At 37.2% G+C, this 16823-nt stretch overlaps 2 protein-coding genes across 3 annotated transcripts; both read right to left on the bottom strand.

The window, feature by feature from the left end:
* Positions 1-314: 314 nt before the first annotated feature.
* bmp2a (bone morphogenetic protein 2a) lies at positions 315-13869 on the bottom strand. 2 transcript variants are annotated; one of them, XM_066705773.1, is made up of 3 exons: positions 13518-13869; positions 10583-10947; positions 315-7025 (listed from the first exon to the last, which is right to left on the bottom strand). In XM_066705773.1, the coding sequence occupies exons 2-3, from the start codon at positions 10938-10940 to the stop codon at positions 6184-6186; spliced, it is 1200 nt and encodes a 399-aa protein (XP_066561870.1). In that variant the 5' UTR covers positions 10941-10947; positions 13518-13869; the 3' UTR covers positions 315-6183. The 2 variants fall into 2 exon arrangements, with proteins under 2 accessions (XP_066561870.1, XP_066561865.1); XM_066705768.1 differs by lacking the exon at positions 13518-13869 and adding an exon at positions 11608-12625.
* Positions 13870-14169: 300 nt separating this feature from the next.
* Positions 14170-15715, bottom strand: gdf3 (growth differentiation factor 3). Its single transcript, XM_066705787.1, has 2 exons — positions 15184-15715; positions 14170-15080 (listed from the first exon to the last, which is right to left on the bottom strand). Exons 1-2 carry the CDS (start codon positions 15512-15514, stop codon positions 14236-14238), a joined length of 1176 nt encoding a protein of 391 aa, XP_066561884.1. The 5' UTR covers positions 15515-15715; the 3' UTR covers positions 14170-14235.
* Between the last annotated feature and the right edge of the window lie 1108 nt (positions 15716-16823).

Raw genomic sequence — 16823 nt, 5'->3', positions numbered from 1 at the left:
CTGTTGTTCTTTAAGTTGATATCTACCTTGTTTTTATCGATGCTTTCCTGAGGATTAAAGCTCTTGTGAATGTTCTTTTCATATGACTGATTAACTTGATGAAATACATGTAAGCTATGATAATACCATGTTGCATCCTAGCCTGTGTTTATAAGATTGTGGTTGCACTTGCGATTGATTATTTAAAATACAAACAGACTTAAACAATATGTATGATCTGTTCTCCTATATTTAAATATCACAGAAGAAGTGCATTGGAATCATAGGATAAGTGCCTAAGACACATACAATAATAATGAAGATTCATGAAGTGCCAAGGGGAACTTGCTTTATCAATAAAAAACAATTGGAAATTCAGCCCTTCCCCCCCAACATATGAATTACAAATGTATAAGTAACCAAAAGCATGAAAGGGTATTACAATGAAATACTATAGTGCCCACAGTGAATCAATAAATTGATCAATAAGGAAGTTCATTCTTGAACAAAATGTGACCATGGCATGCATACCAGCACAATAAACCTTGATAGTTTGAATAGAAACACACCAAAAAAAAAAAAATGTTAGCAGTGTGCTCAGCATCTCTTAGTAGCACAGGGTCTGATGTCTGCTTAAATACACCACAAGAGAAGATAATGGGGACGTGACACCAATTTGGGCTCATATAATACCTAGCATTTGATCCAGTTGGAGTGTAATTGTTCTACAGTTTCTTTAAAAAAAAACTGCTGATTACAATGAAAATAGTAAAACAAAAAGGAACTTGCTAAAAAATGTGTACTCGATTATTAAAGGTTAATTTATATATCCAATTTAATTCCACACACTTATGTTCTGGGACACAAATGGCTTTTGTGAAATGGGTAGAAATATCTCTTGCTCTCCTAATAAAAACCCAAACTGCTGTCCTCATGCAAAATGAACTTGAATTTAAATTGCACCTTGGTGAAATCAAAGTTATTTCAGAAAGTCATTTTGTTTTGCTTTGTTATCTCCCATCTGATGTGTCCCCACCCTGCTGCCATTCTGTTGAAATGCGTGCTGTTAACTGTGCAGTTACTCTAGCTCTTGACCCCATGCCGATGTCCATCCAACCTACATTGCTCATCAGAATGGATTCCAGTATGAGCTGGCTGGGGGTTTGTTCTAGTTTACTGGGTGTGTTAGGCAGGGTTTTATTATTTGCTTTCCAAAGGTTGTACTAATTAAAAGTTCTTAATTTGAACAAAATAAGTCAATAACTCTGTATTGTTATCCTTATGTTTGTTATCTAAATGCCAGACATTACACAACAACAACATTCTCACAAGAGCCAAAGTATAACACTGTTTTAAAGTATACACAGTCTGTAGTAAATGGAGAATACAGGTACACCATATATCTACAGTAATTCAGTTGCTGTATTTGATGTAAAGTGTTGTCTGCACCTGGGTGTTACACTAAACAAAATAAGTTGCCACATTGCATTTGTTGAAATGTAAACAAGCAGCCACAAAATACTTCCCTGGAAATCTTGAAACATACTTCCATCTAAATGGAAAACATGACAGGAAATGGCAGAGAATGTTTAAAAGTCATAAACATAAATATATATATATATATCATTATAGTATTAATGTCATGGAATCGACAGAGTTATCTCTTTTCCAATGTACATTTAACTAAATTCTCAGATCATATTCCTAGGATTGTGTTTTTTGAAACTCCAAAGATTTATGTATAATTGAACATTGTGTTCAACTGGTCCAGAATGTAGAAACCAAATTTCCATTGCAAACAGAAATTTAGTTTAAAGTGTTTGAGGTGAGATGGTGTGGATGGAAATATTGCTGAACTTCACAATGGAATTGTATTTCCTCCTTTGCTGCATAAGCATGTTAATTTTAATCAGAAATTGCTCAATCTTTTACTCTCTAAGGTTTCAGTTGTTTAAAGCCACAGCATATCAGATACACTAAAGTGAATGCAGTTTGTATTCACAAATATGCATGAAATCCACTTGCAGTTTGGATTTTCTCTGCAAGGAAATTCCCAGAAGTATTTCTTGAAGTCTGCTACCCTGGAAACCATACAAACGCAGAAAATAAAATAAAAAAATAAGTAACTCCTAAAGGGACCTTCCTATGAAATGCCAGATGCAGCAGACAGTGGTGCAGTCTGTGAGTTACAAAGCGAGACAAATATGTTTTAGTTCGCACTATGGTAGGACAGTAACGTCAAGTGAGTAATTGAAATAGTAATGATCTGATTACACAAGGCAAAGGGAAAAGCACCATGTGAGAGAAATGCGTAATGTGGGATGAGAGTAGAGTTTCCACACACCGGTAACTAATGTAAGATTTACGCACTTCAGTAATAAAAACAAACCATTATAAACTTGCAGTGGTCCAACATTGTCAGGAAGTATCAATATTGATTTTATTATTTTGTAAAACTTAGCAGTTGCTATAGAAAACTTTCACTTTACTGTTCCTTGTGTCCTGATTTTCATTTCAAGCTGAAAGTTTAGAGAAGCATATGGCAATTTGCTGCCTCCCGAAGTCAATAAAAAGCAACAATTGGGCAACGGCTCTACAGTGAAGCAATTCAAGGTCTATTTTCTCCTTGCATTGTGGTCAGGCCCCTCCAGTGCAAATGCAGTCCAGATGAGATCCTGGTTCACAGTTATGAAGTAAATAAGAGGCTTCAGGACAAATTCTCCATCTACCCTTTGCCCAAAATCAACCTCACTGAAGTTTAAGCAAGTAGTGGTCACTGCACATGTAGTCTTGGTTCACTTGAGAGAGGCAGGGAGGATGAGGGGGTGTTGCAGCAGTAAAGACTGCAGAATCTTAATGAGGTTAGTAAAACCAAAGTCATCTGAGAAATTTTACAAGAAGTGTGCTGACCACATTGTGCATATAAAAGTAGGCCAAAGGTTGAAAAGTGGAATCCTTTTTAATAAGCTCCTCTTCAATATGGCAGGCATGCTCCAAGTTATGGATCAACGGCACTATTTAGTTTGAGATGAGCATTTTTTTCTTGAAACCTATTATTATTGACCAGGGGAGATGGAAGATAAACATCGTAATTAAACAGAATTTAAATTCAGCTTTAGCCATAAAGGAATGTAATTAATAGTTACCTAACCATCCCAATGAAAATGTAATATGTAGTGAACAAAGTATGTGCTCTTTTGTCCGAGAAATTGTAAAATGTTCGCTTTGCAGTGCTTTAGTTGATTGTAAACGGAATTCTCCAATATCAAAATGGTTTTCATCTGGAAATTATACAAAAATAAAAAAGCTGTTTCACAGTATTTCAAACCTCCCTGTGGAATGCAAGAGAGTCAGTAGATAACGGTTTGCCAAGGAGAGGATCTGCTTCAAAATAACTAAATGATCTAGATAGATTGGAGCTGCACTGTAACTGTGTAGCAGCAGAAGTCTGATGTTTGTTGATTTCTTCACAACAATGTGTGCAGTGGTTAGCCCAGTGGGACTATAAAGATATTTTTAACCCCTAAATCACTCTTGGATGGTCTGGCCTAAATTACAATTGCCTTTGATACAGACAACAATTTAATCTGTTTGTTTTATAAATAAAAATAATACTTTAACTATAAAAATCAACCACGCGCATTCAGTTGTTAGATTGTAAAGGATATACAACTTAGACTGCAGTTTCAAAGAATGCCGTTTTCTCTCTAAAAAAGTAAATTTATAATTTGCCTAAAGGGGCTGTTCTATAGTATTCAGCTGTTAGACAGTCCAAATGCACACACAATTATAGCATATTTTTTTCATTTTTCAGACCTGTAATACATTCAGCTCTCATGGTTACTGTGCATATGAGACCCACACCAAGTTAAAAATGTGCAGGATGTTTCATAGCGTGAACTAAGTTGCATGGGAGAAAAGCCACACAATTTTGATACATAAAAATTTAAATCTGACTCAATACCACTCCTAAAAAATAACTTAAATATATATGTATATATACAATCTTAATTTTCTATGTGTTCTACAGAACATATAATGATATCATAATTCTTAAAATAAGAAGATTAACAAACAATTAATTGACATAGAAACACATCAATGTGTTGGTGTGGCAATATATGCATCCGAAAAACTGCAAAACATAACAAATAATTTTATTTTCGGAAACCAAAATGTCTTTTCAAAAATGTTATGTGGGGGGAACTTGTTTTGGATCTGCACTTCAAACCTTGTGTGACAACAGCAGTCAATAGTTACATGTATTATATTTGACTGTGCATGAAATGAAAATCAGTTTATGATGTTGTATGATAAACCCTACAGTAATGTCTTCATTTTCACTATATGTTTTCATTCCAGAAAGATGTTGAACAGCTGCTTCCTTCAGGATTGCTCTGTAAAATTAGTCCAATGTTCATGCTTGAACTCACTTAAAGTTGAATAACGGATCCATTTTGCCTCTAGCGGCTGTCTAATTGAACCACCTGTAATCTGCAATAAGCAGATCTTTTCTGTGTTGCAGTGTTGGGATTTCAGACTCAAGTACAATTACCAGTGAGAACATAGCAGGCTTTACAAAACTTCATCTCATTATCTAAAAGCTATTTAAGAGCTGTGCCAAAATCCTAATGTGACACGTCTAGGAGGAGGAAAATAAAAACTCTTTGAACTTGTCTCAGCATGAACTTAAGCTGTTACCAATTTATTTGTCGTTTTCAAAGTTTTTAAATACTGATACTTCTCATTTTTAACTGCTGGACCTTAGTCACATTCCCAGTTTAAATTGTGTGGGAGTTCTTTTCTCAGATGATACTTAACATTTTACTGAAAGCAAAATAAAATCCAGTCGAAATGCTCATTACATCACAAACATTTTTCTTCAAGTAGCAAATATATTTTCAGATCAACCTTTTTGTAAAGCTTCACCAAGATCTTATTGTACTTAAGAACTGAATGTATTCCTTTGATGGGCTAAGATTATATTAAACTGTCAGAATAAGAACAAATCGCATTTTGTACTCTTAATAACCCTGAGGAAGTTACCCAACAACATGTACAGCACTTGGATCTGGGGAATACATTTTCAGGTCTCAGAATAAAGATTCTACAATTCATGCCAACTATTAATTAAAAATATGATTTATTTATTCCCCGTGTCTAGGTCTTCAGCTCAATTTACACTTCTATCCAATCCAGCAAAAATTTGGAACGAAAAACTCTGAATAGTACAGGCAGGTAAATATACCCCTGAGTAATATTCAAACCTGTCTCTACAATAGTTAGGGCTATACAGGACTTTAGCTGGCCACAATATGCTATTAAAGAGGGGAAATTCCTGCAATATGCAAGCCCTTATCAAAGGCCTTCAGTGTCAACTACCTCACACATTGCTGCTACTAGGTTAGTGCATTAAGATTAAAAAATAATAATAATAAAATAAAAATCACTGTGGGAGCATATACCTCTTCAATATATTCACCATTTACTAGACTTCAACTTTTGACTAGATCAGCCTAGTTAACTCCCATTTTAATGTAGTGTTCAATGTTAAAGCATTCTGCAGTGAGAGTAAGATCAATAAACAAATGTATATGAATAGATCTAATACATTATGGGTGTCTGAATCCATAAAGAAGCCATTTAGAATCAGGCTGGTGCTGAGGTACTTTCTCTATAATAATATCACTTCTATAATTTGTTATTCTTTTCGATTTGCCATTGCAGTTGTACTCATTTCTCAGCTGGGAACTAAAGAGTTTTCACTGACCCCAATGTTTTCCCTATGCAAGGCGACACTTTTTCTCCCCCCAAATCTGCTGTCTTAAAGAAATGGACACAGTTAAACCATACTATACTTTTTAAAAATTATGTACAAACCCTATATTTTTGTCTTAAGATTACACATAAATACAAATGAACTATTTACTATAAAAAGTGGTTATTATAGAAATAAATACAAAATAAGAATCTGAACATTATACTTCATGTGCGGGAATTTACCCGTTTGAAAACATGTACAACAAAAATACATTTTAAAAATCATTTAAAGGAATAACTCTCTGATTAAAATATTTATTTTCCCAATTTTCTTCGTAGACATAAATATATTTATATATACTTTTTTTCCAAAATAGCTGTTTTTTATTTCTTTTATATAAATAAAGTCTTCATTGGGAATTAAAGTGTCCTCAACATTGTTTTTCAACGGCAGCCACAGCCCTCCACAGCCATGTCCTGGTAGTTCTTTAATATAACCTTTTCATATTCATCAAGGTAGAGAAGAGAAATGGCGCTGAGTTCTGTAGGGACACAGCAGGCCTTGGGAATGTTTGTGTTTACAGAGTTGACTAAAGTCTGTACAATGGCATGATTTGTGGAGTTTAGGTGGTCTGCTAAAGGAAAAGGGCATTCTCCTTGACAGTAAAAGGCATGGTACCCTGGTGGGGCAACTATCCAGTCATTCCACCCAACATCACTGAAGTCCACATACAAGGCATGCCTCCTGCAACTTGATTTATGCTTCCTTTTTTGCTTTGATCTGGCTTGTCGCTTCTCCCGCTTATGGAGAACATGTCCTTTGCCATCATGGCTAAACGTCACCAATAAAGGCCTTATTTGCGGCCATGTTTCTTCATCCTCATGCAAAGATCTGCTTATCCTCACGTGTCTCTTTGAATCGCTCCGTTCATTATCCAAATGCACAACCTCCACCACAAAACCGTGGTTGGTAAGCCCCTCCATGGTCCATCGCATGACTGCAGGGCTCACGTCAAAGCTCTCCCATTTGCTCTGGCTGTGATGCACTAGCCGAGTATCCAGAAGTCTCGTTATAGGCTCCATTGAGGAAACGGATGGTTTTATAACTTCATAAATGTTAATGCGGTGGTTACCACTGCTATTGTTTGTGATGGCACCAAGGACTTGATCTCGAAAAATTCTCATTTCTGCTGAAGTGATTAATTCCTCCCCAGGAATGGATGTCAAGTTGAAGAAGAATTGCTGAGTTGTTTTCCCACTGATGCTCGACAGCGACTCCAGGGATTCTAACATTCAGAAGAGAACACAATGTTATTTGGTGTTAATACTTTGTTCATATCTCTTAGGTTAAGGACATTAAGGGAAGAGAAACAAAATGGCAAAACACATTATGATAACAACTAGGTATACCTTGAAATTAGTTCTCTGTTGTTATATTTACAAATGTCACTCAATGAAATTACAGTTTGCGCTAAGATTTCATTATATTTTAGTTAGTTCCCTACAAAACTGCTTCAAAAATATCTAAGATTATCTCATCGGTGAAAAGATTACCCTAGTTGTTAAAAAATATTTCAGTTGTAACTGGAATAAATTAAATCAAGGACAGTCAATGCAATCTTGATATACAAATAAAAACAAACAAAAAGACGACGTTGTTTGGCTCAATTCTCAAGTCAAAATGTTAAAAATTCATCCATCTATTAGATGTTACAAAGAAGTATTCAGAGCTGCCTCCCCAGTCTCCACATTCGTATACAGAAAGAAATCCTAATAGCACAGTAATTTTGAATTCAGAAGACTAAACATTACATTCAAAAAATGGAAAATCCTATCTTAAGGTAGGGATTTCAAACATATGACACTAGGTGTACCAGTACTTGATGCTGCAGTTTTGAGAGACATCAGTTTTAAAAGGAACCCCTTATAATGAGTGACTGGAAGGATGTGTCATCATTTCAAACCACAGACATGATTTATGAACATCCCTGTAAATCATATTCTATCTCAACTAATGACAATGTAAATATCAGAACGTCAGTCATTTATTGGCCCAGTTTGTTTAGGAAATGCTCATGTGGGAATTTATAGCCACTACCATATAATTCATTTAACATATAAACTTGAATATAAACACAATATTAGTCATCTTTGATGACTCTCCTGCACAGTTAATTGTTTGTGTGCAGTTGCCTCATCATATCTAATGCTTTGACCTTCAATACAAAAACACTGCAGAAGAAGAGAATTCAGCTTTAATCACTGAAGTATAATATTGGAAGCATATTAATAAATATATATTTGTAAATATATTAATTTAGAGGACATATTGTAACAAGTACACATTTTGAGCACTATGTTAAATATAAACTATCATGCCATTTATTTAATTACAAGAAAGAGTAGACATTCTCATATGGGTCCCACACTTACTGTATGTGTATAATCAGATCTAAGTAGCAGTGAGTAGTTTGACTACTTCTCTAGTTTTCCTAGTCTTTTTTTAATTCTCTCCAAGGAGTTTAAGAAAAAGTATGCAAGCCAAGCCATTTGAAGAGAGTTCTAAATCTTCAAAGATTTATAATTATCTAAGCTATATTTGTAGGAGAGCGGGGAAAGAAGCAAAGTTGAAGGGATACCCCAATGGTTAAACCACAGTGAAATCCTAGTAAATTACAAGGGAATTTGGAAACCATATGAAACTATGACATGAAACAGTAAAACAATTATAAAGTGGAAAAAATATATATGCTACACCTTTATCATACAATACTTATCTAAGAGAACAGTTTACTGTCCTCATATTATAATTTATTAAAGTAAAAAGGACAAAAGAAAAAAGGAAAGATCTAAATGGATATATGACATGATTAGTCATGTTGTCAAACAGCAACACACAGATGGATATTTCCTTATAGTCTATAGACTACTTATTTCAACTAGTATATTTACAAATTTCAGGTGTCAAGAACTGTCTCTCTCCGTACTCTGTCGAAACAGTAAAACTAAACCGCAGCCCATATATATGTTTTCTAAATAGATATATTTTTTCATATATATCAGGATAACCCTGTTTAAAATGCTCAGAATATACATATGTTTTTCAGCTAAAGTGTGTATTTGTCTTCTGACAATTAATGGTGCTTATTTCACTTTGGTATAGATTCCTTGATAAGTCCCTTATACTCACATCTGTTAAAGACATCAGACTTTATCTCCCTGGGCTCTACTCTTCACATCTTGCTGCTATTTTCAGAGTGCAGGTAATTACCAGAGCCTGATGCTCAGGGATGGTGGGGTGATTCACTCACTGTTTGGGCTTAATTCTAAAGCTGTAAAACTGCAGCAAAACTGCAGTGTATGTCTTAAAAAAAATACTGGCAAAACTGCCATAACAGGTTAGTTGTTCCTGGCCAAGTGCATGTCCTTTTAAGACCATTAACACTGCACTTGGCTGTACAGCCCATTACCATAGCTAGCATCTGCTATTTAAATAGTGATGATGAATTGCAGGGAGAAATGAAGATATTTCAAAATAGGTGGCAGTGTATCACTTAATGACTCAGACTAAACTAAGGACCTCCAACACAAGCTGGATTCTATACAAAATAAAATAAAAACGGTGAGGAAAAAAAATGCAGAAGTAGCAATATATATATATATATATATGTTTTTGTTTTAAGGCAATATTGTCTCAGTGCCCCGACTGCTTATCTCTCATAGCCCTCTCAGCTCCTGGTGAAATGTGTTCATCTTGCATTCACATACTCCAGAGGAAAGCATTCTTAAATAATTGCAGTGTTAGTGCATTGACAGGTAAATCAAAATATACTTATTGCCTGTGCCTGAACTAAGCTTTCTTTGTAGGCTACGAACAACAGCCCAGTTACACCATTGCCTAAGCTGTACATCCGATACCCAACAAACCATCCGTGTTAGGAGAAAATTGTTTTCAGACCCACATAGAAACACCATTAATAATTCAGACACCTGTTAGAGGCAATACTGAGAATAACCCATCTGCCGATACTAGCTTAGTCCAACGTGTTCAGAGTTCAGACAGTTCATGCAATATTGGTGCAAGCGATTTTTCCGTTGTATGCATATGTATCGTTATATGTATTTACAGTAAATAGTTACACTATGGCCTTTGACCAGTAAGTATTTCAGATGCATTCGTGAAATGAATGTGACATATGACAATGTAAAGTATAATGGTAGAAGTTAAAGTTAACTAGTACATACAGCGGGTCTCAATATGTTCAAAATCGTAAAATATTAATTGTGTGTGTTTTTCAACGTGTTCGTATGATTAATATGATTTAGACTACCAGAAGATGCGATTACTTTTTCAATTAATATTGCTTCAATTGCGTCAGGGATTTACACTTTCCCCATCCTGATTGCAAATATTCTAGATATGCCGAAATATTGAAATTAAGTTATCTTATGTATGTGTGTAGATAAATATAGATGGATTGAGAGATAATAAATGCTATGATCACAAAACGTGGATACTATATGAATGTACTGACATGAACACTACGCTTTAGAGAGTTTTATATATATATATATATATATATATATATATATATATATATATATATAATATATATATATATATATAATTACAAAGAAAATCATAAATGCACCCATATTGTTTCAAAGTATTAGTATGCGTGTGTTTTGTGTGGGTCTACAAGTGCAAAACAAGTGCCTTTAAAAAGGACAGCAGACAAAAAGATGAGTCAAAAAATGAAAGATATATCTGAGAACATTATTAGAGAATAAAACCATAAATATAGGCTAATATGCCATTCACTAAAGCAACGCCAAGGCTTACCTTCATGGTGGAAACTCCTGATGGTGTTAGCCCTGCTGGCAGCCCTCTCCTGATGCTGGCCCGGCCCGGCTCTGGCCCGGCGGTGGTCCTGGTCCCCACTGCCCGCATGCATGTGATACAGGTCCACCATGTACTGCGGCACCACCGCTCCTTTGCTGGGAGAGGGTCTCCGCTTCAGGCCAAACATGTTGAGCAGGCGAAGTTCAAATTCGTTCAGGATGTCCTCCGACTGCTGCGGGCTTTCCTTCCCCGATTCGCTAAACTTTCTTCGGCCAACCTCTGGGATCAATCCGGCCGAGCCTCCGAGCAACACCTGACAGAGCAGCAGCACCAGGAGCGCACGAACCCCGGCGACCATGATCAATCTGTGCCGGAGGAATGGGACAGCTGCGTCAGTACCGCTGTGTCTGGATCTCGTCTAGGGTATCAAATGTTTACTACAATATAGGTTGTAAAATACTATTATTTTGCTTTCTACGGGAGGAATTTAAAGCAAGGGGGTTAAAAGGAAAATATCATACTTTGATGTAGAGAACAAAAAGAAGTGTGGAAATCATATTCCCGCTGGCTACAATAAATGAAGACTGATAAGAACATGATAAAGGGGGGATTGGTTAAACAAGCCATAAAACTGGGGGCAGGAAATTATAAAAAGGTGGTAGTCGATTAAACAACATAACACAAAACACACACAGAAAAGATAAAACGGTTTAAAAAAAATCAAAGACGCTGAAGGCACAGGAAGAAAGGGACAGCAGACAAAAAGGCGCAACTGCTAAAAGATAAGCGTGAGAAAATGAAAAGAGGAATGGGCTCTATAGAGCCTGGAGAGCATTCTTGGAGACTAAAGCGATCCAAACGAGAAATAGGGGGAAAAGAGCAACAAGGAACATGTTGTACATGTGTATAGGATTTGCAAGCTGTTTGCTTGGAGGTGTTGTGTCTGGAACAGGCTTGGATTACAGAGACAGCCACACAGGTGTTCAATCTCCAGAGCAGCACAAATCAAAGGCGCACAAACAAACCTTTAAGAAAGTGTCGATCGACTAAGAAGACCTCTCTGACACGTCCATTGAAACGATCCCTACATGCAATAGGACCAATACAGCAATCTGGGTCTGGATGTATCCAAAATGCGCTTCTCAAAACGCACGCCAATGCCTCCTGTCCGGGTCTGTCGTGGTCATGCTCTGCGTCCTTGGAGTACGATTTCTTTACACTTTTCCTTGTAGGGTTTTTCTTTACAAGTGATAAAGTCCGTATAAAATTAAACTCACATTTGATTTGAATGGATGACAGTCATATCTGTACTTTTTCCCATTCCGATGCCGATGCGCAGAGGACCAGCAACCAGAGGTGTTTTTCAATCTGCAGCCACCTATATAAGGAAGCGTTTCTGTCCGATCTCTGCTTTTCCTGCTTTGTATCCGAGATATATATTTATATTTCTTCACATTAGTGAGTATTATTCCACACAGCTCTCCTGCAGAAAACAGAAAGCCTCCACAGCACCGCCCGCCTCTTCTTGCACATATTCTCAGCAGCTGTTGTTAAGGCGCAAGGCGAGAAAGGATCGAGCCAGTTTGCCGAGACAAAAATATCACTTTGAGTTTGCCCAAGGGGGAAAAAAAATAAAATGCAAACCGGCAAGCCCATCCAATGTGACTTTAAAGTGCCATCATTGATTATTGTGATTAAAGCTCATGGTTACACTAAGGTTGAGGGAGTCTAGCAATAGATCACCGCTTTTTACCAACTTTTTGGAGCGCCTCCCTGGCTTAGCGCGCAATGGCTCAGTATTGATGGCAGCTCTTTGGATGCGTCCTTTTGTTGCCCAATGATGTCACTCCAGACTGTGTCAGTCACGTCTGAGCCAAAGGCACCTCCTGGAGTTACAGGGGATTCAACACTCAGTCCTAAAGACCTACACGAGGTTAAAGAAGTTCAATTCCTACGTGCCAAGCTTTTAATCCAACTGCATTCGTTCAAAGAGAATTTGAATTTCGTTCAAAGGCTGTTCATATGTAATAATGGTCTTGAAAACGGACCAGACCATGAACTTGAAGCCACCGATAGATTTAAGTGGTGGGAACAGAAGTGGTTCCACATAGGCTAGAGGAAACTGCAAAACGAATATTCCTGACATATAATTGTATTGGTACCTGTCCAGATCGCCAATTGGGATTCCTCAAAGCATAAATGTCACCTTTTTTTAAACTGACAAAACAGTGAAGTACGAGGTACTGCAAAGATCATTTTGGCACCAAAAGTAAGACAGACGGATACACAGACAACTTCAGGGAATGGTGTTCTGCAGCGAAACTTACATTAAGGAACGGTTTAAGACTTTTCTTTATAACATTAATAAAACGGAATGATCATATATATATATCTATATATATAGACTGTATATCTGGTATGTATTATTTCACTATTAAGACGCAGTGTGTTTAATTAGTAGCCTATTATGTATCGGTTTAAATTATCAACGAGTGTGCTTAAAAAATAATAATTGGTATTGCAGCTTAAAGAGCTGAATAGACCCAAACCAATATTAGACACAGTGCGCCAACGTGTGGAGAGATTCAGAAAATCAGATCACATGTGTATTAATCAAACAAAGATCCATTGTATGATTTCACTCCGATAAAAAGTTAAATAATGCGACTCGCTTCCACAAATCGGATTACCCTTTGCATTGGTGCCGATTTGAATATTTTTCTCACTTTATGAGACAAGGTACACTTGTTATTAACCATATTCCACTTTAAGAAAAACAGCAGCAACAAATAGCACTAGTGCATAATATTACAATCAAAAGTACTTCATCGAATATTTGTCAAATGATTTGAAGATTTTACTAAACTAAAAAGACATATTGAACTAAAAGTTAACACTCAACAACATGCCAAAGAACAAACTAAATCCCCTTTACCTGCGATGAGGAGTAACTCAGTGCGTTCTTCCAGGAGAGACATGTTTCAGGGCAGTCCTCTTTCTGAGCAATGGAAGGAAAGCAGAGATCAAGAACGTGTCGCAGCACATCCTTCTCATCCTTTTCATCCTCCTCTACCTTCACTCATCCTCTAATGAACGAGTCCTTTTTATGTGAGTGGGAATCCACACTTCAGTGCTGTTTATCCCAGCTCTTCCCACGGTGGATGAGCTCCTCACGGTCTCCAGTGAGAGGCATCATTGATCTCCTCACACAGCAACCCCTGGGCACTGGGGGAAGAAGAGAAACCGACTCCCTCCCAGCCTCGGTGTTTTAAATTTTACGAGATGTAACCAATTTTTTTTTCCTTTTCTTTTTTCTTTTTTTTTTTTTTTTAAATTACCCACATACATAAAGAGTGCGTGGTATTTTCCATCTGTCAACCACTCATAAGACAACTGCTCTATGCACTGGTTCAGGCTATAATCTTTAAGCCAGCTCCTTTTTTTTTCCATTTCCACATGTATTGAATATGCGAATCACAATTGTATTTTACAACAGGATGTAATTGAAGGGTCTGTGTGATTTGTATTTTACTATGTTAGGAATAAACGGATGTTGCATGCCTGGTAGGCAGAAAAAAAAAAGCCAGTCAATTAAAAGAATCTTTATTTGAAGAAAACAGGTCAATTGTTAGTTTTAAAAAAAATTTAATTAACTATCTGCAACCACACTCATCCACTATCATGTCTTCATAATGCCTCAATACCACGTTGTCATTGTTGTCATAATACAACATGGAGATAGGGGACAACCTTACAGGAACACAGCAAGGCTGGGGGGTACCTGTGGGGTCAAAGGAGTGGACTAACGTTTGCAAAATGGCATGGTTGGTACCATTAAGACTTTCACTTAAGGGAAAGGGGCATTCTCCTTTACAGTAATTAGCCATGTACCCCTGAGGAGCAATTATCCAATCTTGCCAGCCAACATCCTTAAAGTCAATGTACAGCCGCCTTGCTTTACACACATTGCTAGGAGTTACTGGGAAATAATAGGCGCTTCTTCTCCTCCGGGATCTGCACTGGAGGGGGTTCAGAGAAACCACCACAAGAGACGCATAGAAATGGGGAAAATGTCCTACAAGACTATGCTCCACGTCGTTTTGTAAGTTCATTAACCTTACTGGGTCCGTGTTGTCGATGGGTGCACTGCGCTGTATGGTCAGCACCAGTCCGAAGTTTTTCCCCGGTTTTCTCCAAATCTCCGCCATCCCGGTCAGATTCAAGGTTATAGATCCCGGTATGAGTTGAAAAGACTGCGAGAGCAGCAATTTCCGATTGGACTGGTGCTTAACGCCCTTCAGCGTGGTCTTCATGACTTTATACAGGTGCATGGTGAAGAGGTCTGCGTGTCTTGGCAGCCGGTGCAGGTCCTGGTTGAAGGTGACTTCCAGTTGCGCCAACGTGAGCTGCTCCACGTCCTGCAGCACAGACATGTTGAAGTAGAGGTGCCTCTCTATACAGGATGGACATTGGCGGTGGAAAACAGGCAGCAGTCTCCCTAAAAAGAAAAACAGTCACATTAGTACAAATATGTCAAGCGTTTTGTGTAAAATAGCTTGTAAACGAGCAGCGGCCACATGCACACTACAGTAAAACGATACCTTGGTCCTGGATGAAGCGCACAATGTTTCCGCGCACTTTGAACTCCGACACTGTGCAGGGGTCGTGCTCTGGGTCTACAGCTTCTTTCCCGATGGTCTTTCTCTTGAATATTTTCCACAACAAGGATGGCACTGGAAAGCGGCCCTCAGCCTTTGGGCGACTAGAAAGACCCAATGCACTTAAAAACAACCGCTCTTGCTTGGGCACATCTCCTACCTGGCCGCCACAGGCAACGCAGAAAAGCAGCGTGAGAAGCACAGCTGTGGGTTTTACAATAGACATGCTGCTCTTGACGTCCACACAGTAGGTTATGAGACATCTGAACGACATGGGTGCATTTCTTCCATTTGCTCTTCAGACTAAGAAACAAACATTTAGACTCTCCTGGGGCGTTTGCAGGTGATTGATTAGGATGTGTTAATTGCAGGATTAACACTTGTATCTATTGTTGGATCTTTTCAATTGGCAATCAGTAGTCCTCCAGTGTCAATCGGGGGAGAAAGGATCCCTGGGGTTTTACAAGTATCTGCGAACGTGGTTTCTAGATCAGCTCTAATGAACCATTTGTCCTGGCAAAGGACTTTTGTTTTTCAAAATTCACGCCCACTGGAGATTTATTCAAAAAGATGAATATGAAATACCCTGGGGATGGCAGTGCTTTGTATAGGTATCGCTGGACAGGTAGAACACGTCGAAGTACTAAATATATTGCCATGCAATTACGAAGGAGGGAACCGAACTTGTTTTCTTTTTTTAAGTTTCCAATTGTTTTAATTTTGTATGACGTTTGCCCTTAATGTGTGTGTGAAAGACGAAAAGTTCAACAAAACGCCCTGATGCATCCATACACATTCCCCCCATGGATAGACTGAGTATCAATTCAGAAATGTACACACTTAACTTATTCTCTTGAAGGTGGTACAATGTGTTTTTATGCAAGGCCTACCTTGAAATTAAGATAAGAATAGTATCAATCTGATATTTATGAAGAAATAAAGATTATTTAATAATAATAATAATAATAATAATAATAATAATAATAATAATAATAATAATAACTAGTATTTTTTAATATAGTAATTCAGTGGTTATTTTTTTTAAATTTCACCTCTTCATTATTGGTCACTAACTATATGTTTCACTCAATCACACTATATTTCAATACAATATGTTTAGAGAAAATATGTTATTGTACTACTATGAAATATACATTTCACACAATAGGTAACCAAAATATGATTCTGATTTCACTTGATATCCTGCTAAGAGTTTCATCACAATAAAACAGCATTGTTGAGATTGAAAATCCTTGTTATCCCTGGAATATCATTAGTATTAGGAATTTGCAGGACTAGTAACAGGCAGTGCATTTTTTCAATATAGAATATAATTTCAATACAATATATATTTTTGTGTTTTCTGTGTTATAATATTATAATACTGGTCATTCATTAGTCTGTGCAATACACAATAAGATAAGGCTTTCTTCTAATTACTACATTGTAAATTGGTTTGATCGCACATCTTGTCTATGGGTGCATCTAGTGGTGAAGAATACACATTACAATGTAACTTTACTAATGGCATTGATCTCTCTCCTTTCTCACAAGACCCTCTGCTCAACCCAAATGCAGATGTA

Source organism: Amia ocellicauda, chromosome 1 (assembly GCF_036373705.1).
Source record: "Amia ocellicauda isolate fAmiCal2 chromosome 1, fAmiCal2.hap1, whole genome shotgun sequence".
Classification (NCBI taxonomy): Eukaryota; Metazoa; Chordata; class Actinopteri; order Amiiformes; family Amiidae; genus Amia; species Amia ocellicauda.
This window is presented reverse-complemented; position numbering and strand designations above follow the sequence as displayed.